This window comes from Myotis davidii, unplaced genomic scaffold, assembly GCF_000327345.1.
Source record: "Myotis davidii unplaced genomic scaffold, ASM32734v1 scaffold290, whole genome shotgun sequence".
In the NCBI taxonomy this organism is placed as follows: domain Eukaryota; kingdom Metazoa; phylum Chordata; class Mammalia; order Chiroptera; family Vespertilionidae; genus Myotis; species Myotis davidii.
Genome location: NW_006285049.1, coordinates 5,624,370 through 5,642,136, shown reverse-complemented (window position 1 = coordinate 5,642,136; position 17,767 = coordinate 5,624,370). Strand labels below are relative to the sequence as shown.

The 17,767-nt window shown below is 36.0% G+C and overlaps 1 protein-coding gene across 1 annotated transcript in view; it reads right to left on the bottom strand.

The window, feature by feature from the left end:
* ADAMTS20 (ADAM metallopeptidase with thrombospondin type 1 motif 20) overlaps positions 1 to 17,767 on the bottom strand; it is a 170,624-nt gene that overhangs the window by 51,242 nt on the left and 101,615 nt on the right. Inside the window, exons 21-26 of the mRNA XM_015558559.1 lie at positions 16,472 to 16,591; positions 15,740 to 15,847; positions 14,478 to 14,642; positions 13,857 to 14,147; positions 12,776 to 12,937; positions 10,456 to 10,632 (exon numbers count right to left, since the gene is read on the bottom strand). Coding sequence (XP_015414045.1) covers positions 10,456 to 10,632; positions 12,776 to 12,937; positions 13,857 to 14,147; positions 14,478 to 14,642; positions 15,740 to 15,847; positions 16,472 to 16,591 — 1,023 coding nt within the window. The remainder of the gene's footprint in view (positions 1 to 10,455; positions 10,633 to 12,775; positions 12,938 to 13,856; positions 14,148 to 14,477; positions 14,643 to 15,739; positions 15,848 to 16,471; positions 16,592 to 17,767) is intronic.

Genomic DNA, 17,767 nt, shown 5'->3' with positions numbered 1-17,767 from the left:
ATAGTGAATAATTAGGCAGGTAGATAGATATTAAAAGAGTGGAAGTAAGTAGAGAAGAATGTGGATGAGAGAGAAAGAGGGAGGGAAGAAAAGTTTTAAAGGGAAGCTGGTAGAGCTTAAAAGGCAATTGGGAAGAAGGAAGAAATGGGGAAAGGAGCAAAGCAGGTCTGAGGGAGGAAGTGAAGAAAAAAATGAAGGTGGGAAGGAAGGAAAAGGGAGGGAGGGCAGGGGTAAAGATAAAGGAAAGGAATGTGGGGAGGGTAGGAGAAAGATGGGAAGAAGGATGATGGAACAGAAGTAGGAAATAAGGAGGAAAGAAGAGTTTATAAATGATGAGTCAGTAGAAAAAAAGTGTTAAATAAAGTAGAGAGAAAAATTGTGTGAGAGGGAGAAGCCAATAAGTCAAATATTGGCTCAGTGGATGGAGTGTCGGCCTGCGGACTGAAGGGTTCCAGGTTCGATTCTGGTCAGGGGCGTGTACCTTGGCTGCGGGCACATCCTAGTGGGAGATGTGCAGGAGGCAGCTGATCGATGTCTCTCTCTCATCGATGTTTCTAACTATCTCTCTCCCTTCCTCTCTGTAAAAGATCAATAAAATATATTTAAAAAAATAAAAATAATAAACCAAAGTTTCTTAAAAAAAAATTAATAGGGGCAACCAGGCTGTCAGGGGAGGGCAGTTAGGGGTGACCAGGCCAGCAGGGGAGGGCAGCTGGGGGATCAGGCAGGCAGGTAAAGTGGTTAGGGCAGGCAGGCAGGTGAGTGGTTAGGAGCCAGATGTACCAGATTTTGAGAGGGATGTCCAACTGCCAGTTTAGGCCAGATCCCTGTGGACCTAAACTGGCAGTTGGACATCCCCCGAAGGCTCCAAGATTGGAGAGGATGCAGGTTGGGCTGAGCGACCCCTCTCCCCTGTGCACAGATATTGTGCACCGGGCCACTAGTATCCATATAGAGATCTTTTAAATATGCAATCTGTTTTATCGGAATGAGGTAGAGTTGAATGATCTTTAGGTAACAATGAACGAAGAGCTTCATGTAATAGATCTTTCTTTATAGTGTTTGCTGCTGTTGTTCTGATTCTACATGGTGTCCTGTAGAGATAAGAAGGGACTCCTCCTGGTTTCATCTAAAATTGAGATATTGCCAAGTTTAGCAGAGAAATGTTGACATGGACACAGGCTCCCCTAGGAACTACTATTTTTGAGCTTGTTTCCTGACTCTGAAGAAATGTCCCTGAGTGAGAGAAGTGCCATGCCTGATTATCTTCCCTATTCCTAGATGTGAAAATTCTCCTATGGCCCACGAATAAAGAGTAAAGAAGTTTCCCTCAGATGGAAGGATGTGAACTCTGTCTGGTGGCAGAATAGAGTTAGTTTTTATTGGTGTGGCAATATAAATTTCCTTTTATTCTTTCAGTCTCAAAAATAATGTTTTCACAGAATATACATTATCATTTATACAGTATAACATGTACATTTTAATTCTCATACTACACTGAATGACATCCCAAAGCAGAGTGATTAATCATTAATCACACAAAATCCTTTCTGGTTCTACCTATCAAATATATTTGGGTTTGTTTATGTTTTAAATTTACTACTTTAGAAGAAACCTTTTCTCAATGTATAAGGTATTCAAAAAATGTATATACACACTTAGAATAATAAAAAGGCAGTATTATTAAAATAGATTTCATTTTCAAAATTGAGCTATCAGCTGCTAAAGTGTGTATACATTTTTTGGGGGGGACACCTGTATGTTTATAACTCTTCCTCAAAAATATTACAGGCTAGAAATAGAAATGGTTCTACTGTTGGCAAGTCTTTTGCTGACAATTTTAATTACTGCATTCAAGTTTTCCTTCACAGAATTCTGACTTTTTGATACAGTATTTTCAATTATGTTGTTAGTTTTATGTTGTTTAGCTTAGAGTGGTGCTTCCTGTCATCTAATCTAATAAAAGAGAAACATGCAAATTGACTGTACCTCTGCTACCCCCACAAGCCACACCCACAAGCCAATCAGGAACAAGTATGCAAATTAACCCAACTACGATGGCGGCAGCCACGGAGCTAGAGTGAGCAGGAGGCTTGGGTTGCCCCGGCAATGGAGGAAGCCAAGCTTCCTGCCTGCCCTGCTGGCCCTGAGCTCCACTCAAGGCTACAAAGTTTCAATTATAGAAGATAAATAAATCCCAGATACCTGCTTCCAGCCAGCAGCTGCGGCCAGCCTGAAATGCCATCAGTCCCTCACCCAGGCTGGCCAGGCACCCCAGGAGGCCCACCCACCTGAAGGGGCTGTTGCCAGCCTGAAAACAGCCCTCAGCCCCTCACCCAGGCTGGCCAAACCCCCATGGAGTGAGGGTCCCCACTGGGGGGGGCTTGACCAGCCTACAAACAGCCATCAGCCCCTCACCCAGGCTGGCCAGGCATCCTAGTGGGGACCCCCACCCTGAAGGGAGTGTGGCCAGCTGGTAAATGGCCCTTAGCCCCTCACCCAGGTGGCCAGGCACCCCAGCAAGACCTCCACCCTGACCCAGGACACCCTTCAGGGCAAATCAGCCGGTTCCCACCCATGCACCAGGCCTCTATCCTATATAATAGAAGGTTAATATGCAAATTGACCCTAACAGCAGAACAACTAGGAATGACTGGTCACTATGACACACACACTGACCACAAAGGGGCAGATGCTTAATGCAGGAGCTGCCCCCTGATGATCAGTGCGCTCCCACAGGGGGAGCTCTGCTCAGCCACAAGATAGGCTGATGGCTGCCAGCACAGCAGTGGTGGTGGGAGCCTCTCCCGCCTCCTCAGCAGTGCTAAGGATGTCAGACTGCGGCTTAGGCCTGCTCCCAGCTGGCAAGTGGACATCCCCCGAGGGCTCCCGGGCTACCAAAGGGATGTCTGACTGCCAGCTTAGGCCAAATCCCCTGGGGAGTGGGCCTAAGTCAGCAGGTGGACATCTCCCGAGGGGTCCCAGACTGTGCGAGGGCACTGGTTGGGCTGAGAGACCCTCCCCCGCCAAGTGCACAAATTTTTGTGTACCAGGCCTCTAGTTAATAAATATTTCATTAAAGGGAGGGGGGTAGGTCGGAAGAGATCAACCAAAGAACTTGTATGCATATATGACACAGACAACAGGGTGGTGAAGCCCTGAGGTGAGGGCAGGCTAGAAGAGGTCAATGGGGGAAAACAAGGGACATATATAATACTTTTAACATAAAGATTAAATATAAATAAATGGAACATTAGTCTCAAAATAATTTATCATCTGTTTTAATATCTTTTAAATTTTTTTCTTACCTGCTGTACCATGAACATTATGTCCTGATTTACTCTCCACACCTAGTAATTATCACTAATACACAGTAACTGCTATGTAAACATCTCCTGAATGAATTAAAATAGAAATTCATGAAGATTATAAATTAGGATTTTTAAAAATAATTGGAAAAGAAACTGGCTAATTGTTCTTCTCTTAAAATAGCAAAGTAGGAAGTTATAACTTTTCAAAGTTTTTCTTTTATGTCATTAAAAATAAACATTCACTATAGACATAAGCTATTTTCCTCATATTTGCCTGAATCACTCATCTACCTACTTAATGGCAAGAAGTGGAAACTCCTGTACTATTGCTACTTCTTAGGAGCTATGGCCGAGACTGAATGACAGAAGACTGAAATGTAAGCTATTCTTCAATACATTTATCCCTCAAGGCACTTATCCTCTGAGCAAAAATTTAACTCTTACAAGTCAATAAGATAAAGCAGAAAATTCAATAAAAATACAGAAAAAGGACTTCAACTGGTACTTCAGAAAAGAAGAATTCTGTGGCAATAAGGAGAGGCACATTAACTGGGCATCACAAAATACAAAATAAAACCACACAAAAAATACCACCATACCTCTACTGGAATCACTAAGATTTAAAAGTCTGATAATACCAAGTGTTGACAAGGATGTGGAACAATTGGAATTCTCATACAACCACCTTAAAAATTGTCTGATACAATTTACTACACCTGAACATATGCCTACACTAAAATCCTGCAATTCAACTCCTGGCTACATATCCAATAGATCTACATATGCATGTTCACCAAAAGACATTCCTAACAGCATTATTTGTAAGTCCCAAATTAAAAACAATCCCTAATGCTTGTCAAGTGGAAAATAAATATTCATACAAATCATATTTATTCAATTTATACAATAAATACTAGATTGCAATGAGAAACTAAAATTACACACATGAATGAATCAAACAAACCCAACATTGCTTCTCTCACAAGCAAATTAAGTTCCATTTAGATAAAGTTCAAAGGCAGGAAACTTACCTATGATATTTGATGTCAGAATAGGGGTTACCTTGTGGGTGACTTTAAGGGGATACGTGGGTGAATTTCTGGGGCCACTATGTTTGGGTTCAGTGCAGGCTACACATGTGTGTTCACTTTGGGAAATTCATTAAACTGTACCTTTATGACTTCAAATCTGCTGGTTATTTTATTTCCATAAAAATTTTTAAAAAAGACACTCCAGTTCAAACTGATTTCTCTCATACTAGAATATAACTTGCTTCAGTGGCTCTCGTGTTATTAGCTTTAGCTACTGCATTTGGACTTTTAGCTCCTGGGTGAATTCCTAGGAAATATCTACTTATTATTGGGTAAGTGATAATGACAAGCAAAATATATTGAGCCTTTTTGTAGCACGCTCCATGCCAACCACTTTACCTACTGTTCCATTGAACCCTAATAAAATGTCTTCTTTAGGTAGCTACTATTTCTAGACTATGCAAATAATCTCTAAGAAATGTTAAGTAAATTGCTAAAGGTCACTCAGTTACAAAATAGGAGTGGACTTGAGCCTGGGCATTCTAACCCCACAACTCACTCAACTACAAGATTTAGGATAAACTTCATAGTTAACATGATATTCTTAAGAATATCTTCAAATTCTTTTGGTAAATGAAAGTTTACATTTCTCTTGATGAAAGCAAAATTAAATCCTTTTACATGAGACTAATATATAAAATCAAGTTATGTTCCATCAAATGGGCCCTGAACCTGCAGTTTGTAATCCCACTGCTCTCAAATTAACTCGGCTCATTGTTCAAGTTTTTTACTCTCTTTAAACACAAACTTGACTGATCTCATAATTATCATGACTTTTCTAATTTTTCCACTACAAAAAGAAGCTTGTTCCACATTTGCTAATTTTTTTCCTATGATAGTTATAAAAATGTGATATTTAATAGGTAATTTTTAAAAAAGACCCATCTTTTATCCTTTAAGGTAAACGAGATATTTAAGAGTGAATGAGAAAGCTTTTGGAAAATTTTATAATTTCTAGTATTATATGATGTTATCATTAACAGCATGCCAACTATAAAAAAACTCTCAGAAACCCATATATTTAAAACTTTGAAGGAAAATTTTCTCATCTGTTTAAATAGCTTCCAAATCTTTCAAAGTTTGTATCAAACATGAATGCCATTTGTTAAAATATAAAAATATTACTCTTTCCAGTACTTCAAGAACTGAATGACATCAGGGAAAATTGAAAGTTTGTGAGACAAATTTCAACAAATGTTTTGAATAATTAGTATACTGGATTTAAAATCACTTATTAGTATATGAAAGGAGCATTAGTAATAAACTTGGCTTTATGAAGGTGTGTATTTTGCAAGGTAATTTTTCAGCTATGGAAGCTACTGATATCACATATTGAAACAACCAGATTTTTGAACTGCTAGAATAGTGTTGATATACAATTTTCAAAATTAATAAAACATTCTATCATTTTTCTTAAAAATGAGATAATTATAACAATACTTCAGTGAGAGAAGTGTTATCCATAAAGTAAAAATTATGTTTAATAGTATATAATCACCTTATATTTTTAAATCCACATTTGTATATATTCTACAAATCACAAAATATACTTACATATTAAATATGTTTGCAATGTATAAATATATTATAAAAATATATAAGGGTCACTCAATTACATAATAGCAGTTGACTCAAGCAACCTAACCCCTCTTTTCAGACCCTCAATGTTCTTTTGTTACTCAAAGCTGTTAAAATCAAAACTGCAGATTTACTGGGTGTGTGCTGCTACCACTAATCACTTCTGGAAGTGCTTCTGTTGCATTCTGTATGTATATTTAGTATACACACTATATTTTATATAGAAATTTATATATATATATGTGTGTGTGTGTGTGTATACAAGCTTATATATGTTATATATATGTATGTAATATATATAAATTACAAGATGCTTCAGAAGTCTATTCTTTTTAAAAAAAAACACTTTGAGGGAAAGTGCCAGAATCAAACTTGTTCAAGTATTGAATTTTCATTTTTTAAAAACAATTTTCTTATTTTTGTGCAAAAACAACAATCTTTAATGGAAAAGAATACTCTCTTTACTTCTTCTAGGCACATCACCAGTCCCAGAACACACTGAAGCACTCATTGTTTGTCTTATCAAATATAATTTCATTCTATGTAGGGAATAAAAACATGTAGGAAAATGAATCACTTAAATGAGATTTAGTGGAAAAATACAGAGATTAATATAAATTTATTTAAAGAACATTTGTTGCAACAGTTTGATGTTATGTGTAATATTTCATATATATATATATGAAAGAGAGAAAGTAAAAATTCACTTACCTTTTAAAGACTATCTTGATCATAAGCACATTTATTTTTAATGTACTAAGTACTTTGTATCAAATTTTTATTGTTTATAACATATAAAAGGAAATTATAAAATTTCTAGTATTTAAAAATTGATAACTAAACAACAAATCATATATTTTTAATATCAATGTTAGTTTCTAAAAAATTATCTGAAAAATAGCAGCAGCTTATATATATACTAAGTAAAATTATAAAAACATGTACTATTCAACAATTAAATGTTTAATTATAGAAATGAAAAGTTGTTATTTAAGGAAAATATACCACCAAAAGAAAGGAGGCATTCATTACAACAAAAGATTTGTTCAGTGACTTAAAACATTTTAGGTATTAATCCAAGGAATAAAAATACAACATATACATATGAATTATGCAAAGCACAAAGCCACAACACATGTTATTAATAACAAGGGTTAAAATACAATCATTTTACATTGACTAATCCCAAAAAGTAATCATTAAATTAACAGACATAGGTTAAGACTTATTTATTCCTTTCTTTAATCATAGTTGTTATTACAAGATTTCCCACAACATGGAGAAAATTTAAATGTACAGTAACAACTTTTCTTCTTAGTTACACTTTAATGATTTAGCACTTCATATTTTTAATTTTGCTTTAAAATGAAAAGTGTTTCTGAAATTTCATGACACTGATATATATGTATATGTATACACATACGTATACATACACATTCTTAATTTTCTAATCTAGTGAACAGGACCTGTTAAAATTAAAATTATCCATGAAAGAATATTAAACTGATATGTTAATAAGAGGTATTCTGAAGTTTGGCTAATATGTAGCAAAACTGAAAGAGGTAAAAGGTTATATCTAATTTTAACAAAACTTCAGATTCCTTAAACCCTTTTAATATAAAAGGCTAATTTAAGGAGTGAAATTCTCCATATAATAAAAGAAATCCAGGAACTCTAGGAATATATATATAATACATATAAAGATAAATAAATAAGTTTGTAAAAATTCTGATATAAACATTTGTGATTTTTAAAATTCACCTTCAATTTATCAGAAAAATAAAGATTACATTTCTTCATTAGTGCAAAGACTGAATTATTCAATGAACTCCATTTGGAATAGATATGCAGTAGGCAATGAATTGTGTACTTCTGTCTTACTATTTGTAATTTATGGCTATTATTGTTTCCTTGTTCATTTGTTTTTGTGATACTGAAGAAGTCATCTTCACAGGACTTTAATGAACATTCAAGGTTTTTCCCTTATGATATCATTTTCATACAAAAACAAGCATGACACTAATATATTGGAATATCACGTATTCCAACACAATATGTAAATGTGTGAAACTGTTCACATTAAACTTACGTGATGATAAAGACCAATTATATGTCATAAACCTGGAATAAAATTCTGTGAATACTACAGAGACTAGATAGAGAAGGTTGATAGACCTTAAGTGGTTTTAAAAAATGAAACAAAGAGTTAATAAATCTAAAACTGACCCCAAATGAACATTTGTAATTCTAATATTCTATATAACTATAATTACATTTTATGTTAAATTTTAAAAGCATTTTAAAGTTTATTAAGTAAGACAGAAGTCAGCAAACTTTTCCCAGAAAGGGCCAAATAGTAAATATTTCAGCCTTGAGGGCCATACAGTCTCTATTGCAACTAATCATCTCTGCTTAATAGTGCAAAAGCAGCCATAGATAACACATACAAACGTGCTTCACTGTGTTCCAATAAAACTTATTTACGAAAGAGGCCGTAGGCCAGATTTAACCCATTGGCTGTAGTTTGCTGACCCCTTTCATAGAAAATCAAACTCAAAAACACTGATTTTTTAGGTACTTCAATAACTAGCCTAAAGAAGAAGACATTATGTAAATGTTTAATGCTCTGAAAATTAATGAAGCCATGAATGAGTAGGGAAAATAAAACCTTGTGCTCAGAAACAAATGCCATTACGATTCAATGTCTAATTAGTGGTCAGGAGTCTGCTTTCCTAATTGGGGCAAAATTCCAAGAGGGCAACCCATAGCCTTATTAAAACCTACTCTTGCAAACTAAAACCAATAAGATGAAAGAAAATGTAGAGATCTAGAAAAGAGAAAGTGAATTTTCAATCTAAGATGACTAACAAAAAAATGATACCTTTTTGTGTTGTTTCTATAGTATTTTAAATCTCTCCAACTAGATTGTACACTCCACAGGAGTAAGAAACTTCTTTACTATCTCTGTAGCCTAGAGCCTAGGGCAGCGGTTCTCAACCTATGGGTCGCGACCCCTTTGGCAGTTGAATGACCCTTTCACAGGGGTCGCCTAAGACCATCCTGCATATCAGATATTTACATTATGAATCATAACAGTAGCAACATTACAGTTGTGAAGTAGCAATGAAAATAATTTTATGGTTGGGGTCACAACATGAAGAACTGTATTTAAAGGGCCATAAGGTTGAGAACCACTGGCCTAGGGTATAGTAGATGGTCAGTAAACTTTATATGAAGTATACATGTAGATGCTTTCTATGGCAAAATATGTCTTTCGTTAATTCCCACAAAATGATGGCACTCTGATGCACAACTTTAAGATCCTCCTATGAAGTTAAAATGTTCGGATGTTTTATATCATCAGTCACACTTTGATTGTAAAGATGAATTTCTGCCTAAATTAGAACATGTACTAGCACTTCTCAAATAGCGTAAGTGGAAACATGGGTTTACTTATCACTGTAACGCTTTGACTTGGACAAAGAAAAACAACTGTACACATCAAAATTGGTTATAAAACCAGAGTTATAATTATTTTTCAAATGCAGAATTAGTTGTAGTTTAGTTGTATAAATTTAATTATAAATAGATTATAGACTCAAATCAGTTTTCACCTGAAAGAAGTATACTTGGCTATTCATGACTTAAAATATCAAAAGTGACCAAAATGCTAATTTCAAAATATATATATAAATTAATTGTTCTTCAAAGTCTGAATATTTGAAAAATACTAGAAAAAATAAACCATTCACAAACAATATTTACAAATTTTGTCTATGGCTCCAAAAAATAAACAAAAAAAAAATAAAACATCCCCAAAACACAGTAACTCCACACAGTGGAAGAAATTAATTTTCATATAAATTACTATATAAATCATACTTTTCCATGATGTATGTAACAAGCTGTAAACAATTAATTTACTTTAGCAATGTAAAAGTCTCTGTCTTTACTTTTATATAATATTTTCACATTTCAAAGCAAAATACTAAGTTTAACAATGATAAAAACAAAGTTTTAAAGAATGTTATTTGCTTTTGGATCAGTAACTAGACATTGACAGACAAAAGAAAGCCACATACAGTTATGCACTCAACACACTGCCTTAATTTGCCATTATTACAAGCACAACATTAACATTAGATACAAATGTAAATAGTAAACATTTTTGATTAGAGGGCAAGCGAAAGATGTACCAGAATAAAATATTTCAATTAGAATAGGACTATGGTTCAAAATTCACTTGTAAAAAAATAAATACATATAAAACCATTATATATATTACAGTACTTGAAATTGAATAGATTGTACTTCCAAACTATCATATTTAATAACACAAGCCAAGATGACCAATGGTCTCCTTAAAAAATAATGAGAAGACATAGTGTGCATCATAATTCATAAAAAAGGAAATGAAAGTAAAAGGGACACAGTAAAACAAAACACCAAGGTTAAAAAGAAGAATACTATCGTACCGAATTCCATGGTCCCCGATGCCATGAGACATCATCAGGGCAAGCATGAACATGACATTGTGCCACGCTAGGTGGCTTGTTCAAGATTTCACAGTTTTGCTCCTGTGACATTTGGCCGTTGGGAAATTGACATATAACAAATCTTGATTTTATTCCTCCTCCACATGTTTGTGTACACTAAAAATAAGAAGAAAATTCAAAACTATGTGGCTTGAAAGAGAATATGATATTGCTTTATTCAATGTTTAATATATAATTAGTAATGCTACAGTTTAAAGTTTATCCTTTCTTCATAATTGTCAACATTTCTTCCTGGGCAAAAAGTAAGTCAAAGTATTGCTTCTATAATTTAAAAAAATTGACAAAATTTTGAGAATTAGTACCATAAGATAGTTCAATAAAATATGAAGGATCTATAATATAGACTCTTGCTAGAAGGATCTATAATATAGACTCTTCTATAATTTAAAAAATTGACAAAATTTTGAGAATTAGTACCATAAGATAGTTCAATAAAATATGAAGGATCTATAATATAGACTCTAAAACTGACTTACTTAATAAGTTTTAACTACATAATGTACAGTGTCTTATCAATAGATTACTCTGTAGCTATGAAAGCTAATAAGGCAGATCTAAATTTATACACATGGAAAGATGTTCAGTATATATTACATAAAGACAGCAGGTGGCAAAGCAGCCTAGGTAATATGACCCTATTTCTAGACCACTATAAAACAGAAGTCTGGCAGGAAATGTATCAATATGTTAAAAGTTCTCATCCTATATAATAAAAGCCTAATACGATAAGTGTCTGGTTGTCTGTTCAACCAATCAAAGCGTAATATGCTAATGACCGCTCACTATGATGTGCACTGACCACCAGGGGGCAGACAGTCAACCAGTTGACCAGTCGCTATGACATGCACTGACCACCAAGGGGCAGACATTCTGATCCGTAGGTTAGCTTGCTGCTGGGGTCTGGTTAATTGGGACTGAGCAAGACCCTCGAGCCCTCCCATGATCTCTCCCTAGCTGGCCAACCTCGCGTATCCCTCCCCGGCCCCAATCATGCACTGGTGGGGGTCCCTCAGCCTGGCCTGTGTCCTCTCACAATCTAGGCTGAGGGGACTCCCCAACTCCGGAGTGTATGAATTTTGTGCACCGGGTCTCTATTCTCTACATAATTTTTCATATTACTTGAATATTCACAATAAACATATCTAAGTTGAGAAATATACATGTTACTTGATATATATAAGCTATTGGTCAGAAGTGTATCTTTAAAAATAAATTCCAAATTTCCTATGAAACAAAAACATTTGACTAATTAAATTAGGTGGTTTATTTTATTCATCCAATGCCAATTTCTTCCTCATTCTTCTCACCCATAATACAGGCAAGATTGTTATTCATTATAACCATTTTAAAAATTATCTTTAGATACAAAGTAACTAGAAGAATGCCAGGACAAAAATAAAGTGCTCAATAATCGTCAACTCTCTGTTTAAGAGATTTAGCAAATGAATAGTTCAGTAATAAGATATAAACATGGCCTATATATCAATCTAATTTTCTAAGAAATTAAGACATTAATATACTAATTTTAGAAAGGCATTAGATTCATAGACATATTGGCTAGCCTTATTAGATTCTGTTTTAAAATCTGGAGTATATATTTCCTGTCATGAGTGAGTGATATATACCATCCTATATAATAAAAGCCTAATATGCTAAGCGTCTGGTCGTTTGATTGGTCATTCAACCAATCAAAGTATAATATGCTAATGATATGCTAATAATATGCTAAGGCTACTCAACTGCTTACTATGACATGCACTGACCACCAGGAGGCAGATGCTCCGACTGGTAAGTTAGCTTGCTGCTGGGGTCTGGCGGATCGGGACTGAGTGAGATGGGCCGGACACACCCTGGAGCCCTCCTGTGGTCCCTCCCTGGCTGGCCAACTTCCTGTGTCCCTCCCCAGCCCCGATTGTGCACCAGTGGGGTCCCTCGGTCGGGGCTGCTCCCTCTCGCATTCCAGGACCCTTCAAGGGATGTTGGAGAGCCAGTTTCGGCCCGATCCCACAGGCCAGGCCAAGGGACCCCACTGGTGCACAAATTCGTACACCAGGCCTCTAGTGATAGGATATCTATAAGCAGAACACGGTTTTAGTAACTCAATAAAAATTTTTAAAAAAATCTCTCTTCATAGTGTAGTGAAGTAAGATTACCCATCAGTTAACAGTAGGAAGTGCTTAACTTCTGGTCTTCAGAGATGTCGTACTTCTCCACAAGTTTAAGAAATGCTCTGACTTACTTCTCCCCAGCTCCCGTAGTTCCACTGTGGACAGGGTCCTGTGTCACAATGCTTTGCCTCAGGGGGTTTGGCGTCCACATCACAGTAATGGGCACTCTGTCCGTTTTCATCCTGGCAGACCACAACCCGACGCTGAACGCCGCCAGCACAGCTGCTGGAGCACTGACAAGACAAAACAAAACTACAGATCCACATCATGAAGTTACATGGTGAAAAAAATTACGAGTTTGACTCAAATTCAAACTCCCCACGTAAAAACTCCCTTTGTTGGAATCATAATTTGAATTGAGAAAATACGTCAGAACACTTGAACTTTCGTAGGGGCTGCATTAGAGTTTGTTGATGAAAAGGTGACTGTGTTTTTGTGTTTGTTTTTTACTATTCTTGACTTTTTAATTTTCATATACATTCTAGAAACAACTTATCAGTCTCAGTCCCCCACAAGGAGTCAAAGTTTGACTGGTATTTCATAGAGTCTATATGCCAATTTGGGGAGAATTTGCATCTGTATAATGCTGAGTCATTAAATTCATGAAAAAGAGATATCTTAAAAAAGCTTGCAATAGGAAATTCACCTTTTCCCTAAGTATTAAGTAAAAAGGAATTAACATTTTTAAGGTCTCAATATGAAGGAATAACTAGTGTTATGTTACTTAACTTTGATATTGTTGTGTTTATTTTGTGTCATTAATCGCATGTAAAATATGAAATACAATCGTACCTTCTGTAGTTTATCATATTTTTACACCAGCCTGCTGCACTGCTACCAATTTCTGGGTTTTTTTCATAAACCTTTGTAGTCTTAAAAGATTTTCCTTTTGCTTTTATTAAAATGGACTGTAATCTGATTGTTTTTAAGTGCATTCTTCTGTAAGCATAACATCACATTAGTATAATTCAATAAGAACTCTGGGGATTTGTTATCTAAATCAAAATTTGCTTAATCCCGTTAAGGTTTAAATTATTGATCTTCAGATAAATCTAGCATTAAAAGCACTTGATGTCGTTACATACATATCCGTTAAAAGGCTATAATATAACAAAATTACAGAATTAATATAACTCAATAAAGATGGCTTACCGAACCCCATGGTCCTGTTCTCCATTGGTTTCCTCTGATTGATGGATGGACCCCCCACTTTTCATTATCTTCTGGTTTGTGAGTTAGTGGAAAATTCCTGCCTGGAAAATGGTTTGGCTGCTCAGAGGAACTCGGAAAGTTGCTGTACGAGGGCTGGCAGGCTGCCACATTGCATTCCTGTTCGGCTGAAGGGCGAACTTCAGGGTCACAGTGATTCTCATTAATTGGCTGATGGTACTTGATGCATAAAACTTGCCGGTTTGTTTTTCCATGGCCACAGGAAGCTGAACACTGATCACAAATTTAGACAACATTCGTAATGTAGTAAACTACAAGATTATACTCAATATTAATTTTTTTTATTTTTCAATTACAGTTAACATTCAATATCATGTTAGTTTCAGGTGGCCAGCATAGTGGTTAGACATTTATATAACTTATGAAGTTATCCCTCCCCCATAAGTCTAGTACCCACCTGGCACATTGCGAGTCATTACAATATTTTGACTATATTCCCTATGCTGCATTTTACATCCCCCGTCACTATTTTATAACTGCCAATTGTACTTCTTAATTATATTTAAATTGTTCATTTCATTTTTTTCTCATAAAAATACTTACAGGTGACCAATCCCCTGTTTGCCACTCCCCACAAGGGCTAAAACAGATGGAGATTTCAGCAGGTCGAGGTAAATGTGCACAATATGATTCATCTGCTATTCCGTCATGAGCATCACGGCAGCTTACATAGCGGGCTTGGTTGCCTCTTCCACAAGATGCAGAACACTTAAAAAATTGAATGATACCAAGGTGTTATATAGTACCTCTCCTACTTCCCATACACATAGCTGTTGCTCCAATTTCTAAAACATCAAGTTTCTTGAAAAATCAAATCACAAATGTTATCACCTGGCATCCCTTCTGAGTCAATGACAGGGCAGTGGATACCCGAGTCAGTTTAGATCATAAGTTTCACAAATTAAACATTTATGGTAATGAGAATAAAACACTCAATCAACTTCCTGGAATACTGATTATTTGCAAATTAGAGATATTAAAAGCATTTTATATAAGAAAACACTAAAATATTTATTTAAAACTAGAGGCACGGTGCATGAAATTTGTGCACAGGGTAGGGTGTGTCCCTCAGCACCCTCTCCAATCTGGGACCTCTTGAGGGCTGTCAGACATCCCTCTCACAATCCAGGACTGCTGGCTCCCAACCACTCACCTGCCTGCCAGCCTGATCAACTCCTAACTGCTCCCCTGCAGGCCTGATCACCCCCAACTGCCCTCCCTTTCAGGCCTGGTTCCTCCCAACTGCCCTCCCCTGCTAGCCTGATCGCCCACAACAGCCCTCCCCTGCCAGCCCTCTTGTGTCCACATGGGAACAACCATCTTGTGTGCTGGAGTGATGGTCAATTTTCATATTACTCTTTTATTAGATAGGATATCTTAGAAAGCCTAAGTAATAGAGTAGATATGAACCCATCATTGATTCAGAGAATATGCAAAGGTTTAAAATATATACCACATATGCTTAAAGCAAAGCTTTCAGTTTTGAAAAACATGAAAATGTCAGTAGTTTAAATCAAGGCTGATAAAAAGCTTCATGTCCCATCTGCTTCCCCTCACAACCTGTGACATATTACCCCATTTTGTAGATTAGAAACTAGAAAACCTAAGAATACCTAAGTCCTTGAAAAGCACAGCAGGATTTAGCCATTAAATTACCTATTTCTAAACCCCAAACTCCTTCCAACCATCAAAATACCTGAGAATGAATGCAGACATTAATTTGTTAAATCTGTAGCAACCACTTTGGCGATGCCTGAAAGCCTCCAATAGTAGAAATACTGTACTGCCCAATAAAATTCACTTACTGGAGTCCAAGAACCATATCGCCACTGTGCTGTCTTTCCCATGGGAACAGCTGGTAATGAAGTGGTCCCAGTTTTAGGGATAACTGGGCAAGGTATCATGATGCAGTCCTGTTCAAAAGAAAAATGGATCTTATAAAACATCAATCAACTAATCACTCTGATGTATATTAAATCCTATGCTTCATTTCTTCTCCCACATACCTAATTCAAGCACAGTTCCTACTAAATTGCAAACAAACAATGGAAAGGGTTGTCTCCCCATCCCCCCCCCCAAAAAAAAAGTATAAAGTACTATCAAGGGCTTGAAGTGGATAGTATCACTCTGAATCCTCAAGTTTGGGTTGTTTTGTTCTGATGGTTGAAAAAGAAGAGAGCAATAGTCCAAAAATATCACTGAACTGAAACGTTTTGAATGAACACACACTACCTTAAACAGTACCACACACTTTAAAAGTTCATGGTATTTATAATATTGTCCTGCTTCTACAATTCAAAGGATGGAGATATACTTTAAATGAGTGATCCAATGGCAGATAAAGAATTAAAAAAGCAATACTAAAGCTATAAGGCTGGCAAAACCAACGACAATAAGTTCTCTCTGGCGAGTATGCACACACACGTTCATAAGGCATATAGTGGGGAAAATACATGTGGAAATAATTTTAACACATCAATAATCCTCCTGCATCATAAATCTTTCTTTTCTAAAATCCAGGAAGAGGTGTCCTTTACCTGCCTGTCACTGGGGCGACTAGCTCCATAGCACAGTCTGTCATCCAACACGGCACTGAGCAGCTCATCCACACACTTCACAGCACGCATCTGATACCCATGTCCACAGGTGGCTGTGCACTAAAGGACAGAAGCAGGTAGCAAACACCTTCATTATTTAAAAATGACAAAAACTTAAATTTTTAATAAATACAGTTAATATACTTTCAGTAGATCTTTTTAATAGTTTTTGATACCAGATTCTAGACTAAATATTAGTAAATTTACTCTCCTTACATATTTATTCAAATTTATATACATACTAATGAAGTATTGAAGTTTAAATGGGGAGTTATTATTGTATCTTTAAAAAATAATTATGTGAAAATATTAATAGAGACCTAACATTGTAGAGGCAGAGTCAACAGACTTTAGGTAAACTAAATACTTTTCCCCCCAAATCTAGCTGGTGCATGTATGTCATTTAGTAGGCTAAATTGGTTAACTGAAATACAGTGTTGTAGCAGAGCTCTGTGGATATCCTGGATTGTCAGAAAGATACACAGGTGGGTCTATAGAGTAAATTAAGCCTAAACTATCACTAGAGGCAAATGACAAAACTAAAGCTATACTACTCTGGGCACATCATGAGAGGGCAGGTTTTTTTGGTTTTTTTTTGGAAAAAAATGATGCATGGAAGAATGGAAGGCAGCAGAAAAAGTGGAAGACTAAATATCAGATGGGTTGATTCCATAAAGAAACCATCGATATGAGTCTACAGAGCTGAGAAGGATGCTAAAGATAGTCCACTGTGGACATCACCCATTCATAGGGTCCCTGGGAGTCCGGGCTAACTCACTAGCATGTAACACACACATGCTGAGTAAATTCCAAAGAGATACAGAAGGAAGAGCATTAAGACAAAGTCAAAGGGAAGATGGGAGAAAGTTTCCCATCAACCGTGGCAACCTGCCACAGGATAATAAAGTGCTCCCACCCCCTGTCCAGCCTGACCACGGCTCATCCCGCACGTTCCTAGCTTCCTTGTTGGCAAACCTTCTAAACAATGCCTGTTCTAAATACAGGAAAGATAATTAGAAACAACATGAAAATATTTATAAGCAAAGCTGGTGAAAGCATAAAATGTGTTGCATCCTGGTTAGCAAAAGTAAATTCAAAGACAAAGTTGAAATATTTACCAGAACAAATTAATAGCAATACTGAGAAAATTTTGCAGGTAAGGGTTTACTGTTGCAGTGGTATTTTTCCTACAAATCAATCAAATTTAGCTGCATCTACTAAAAGAATAAATATACT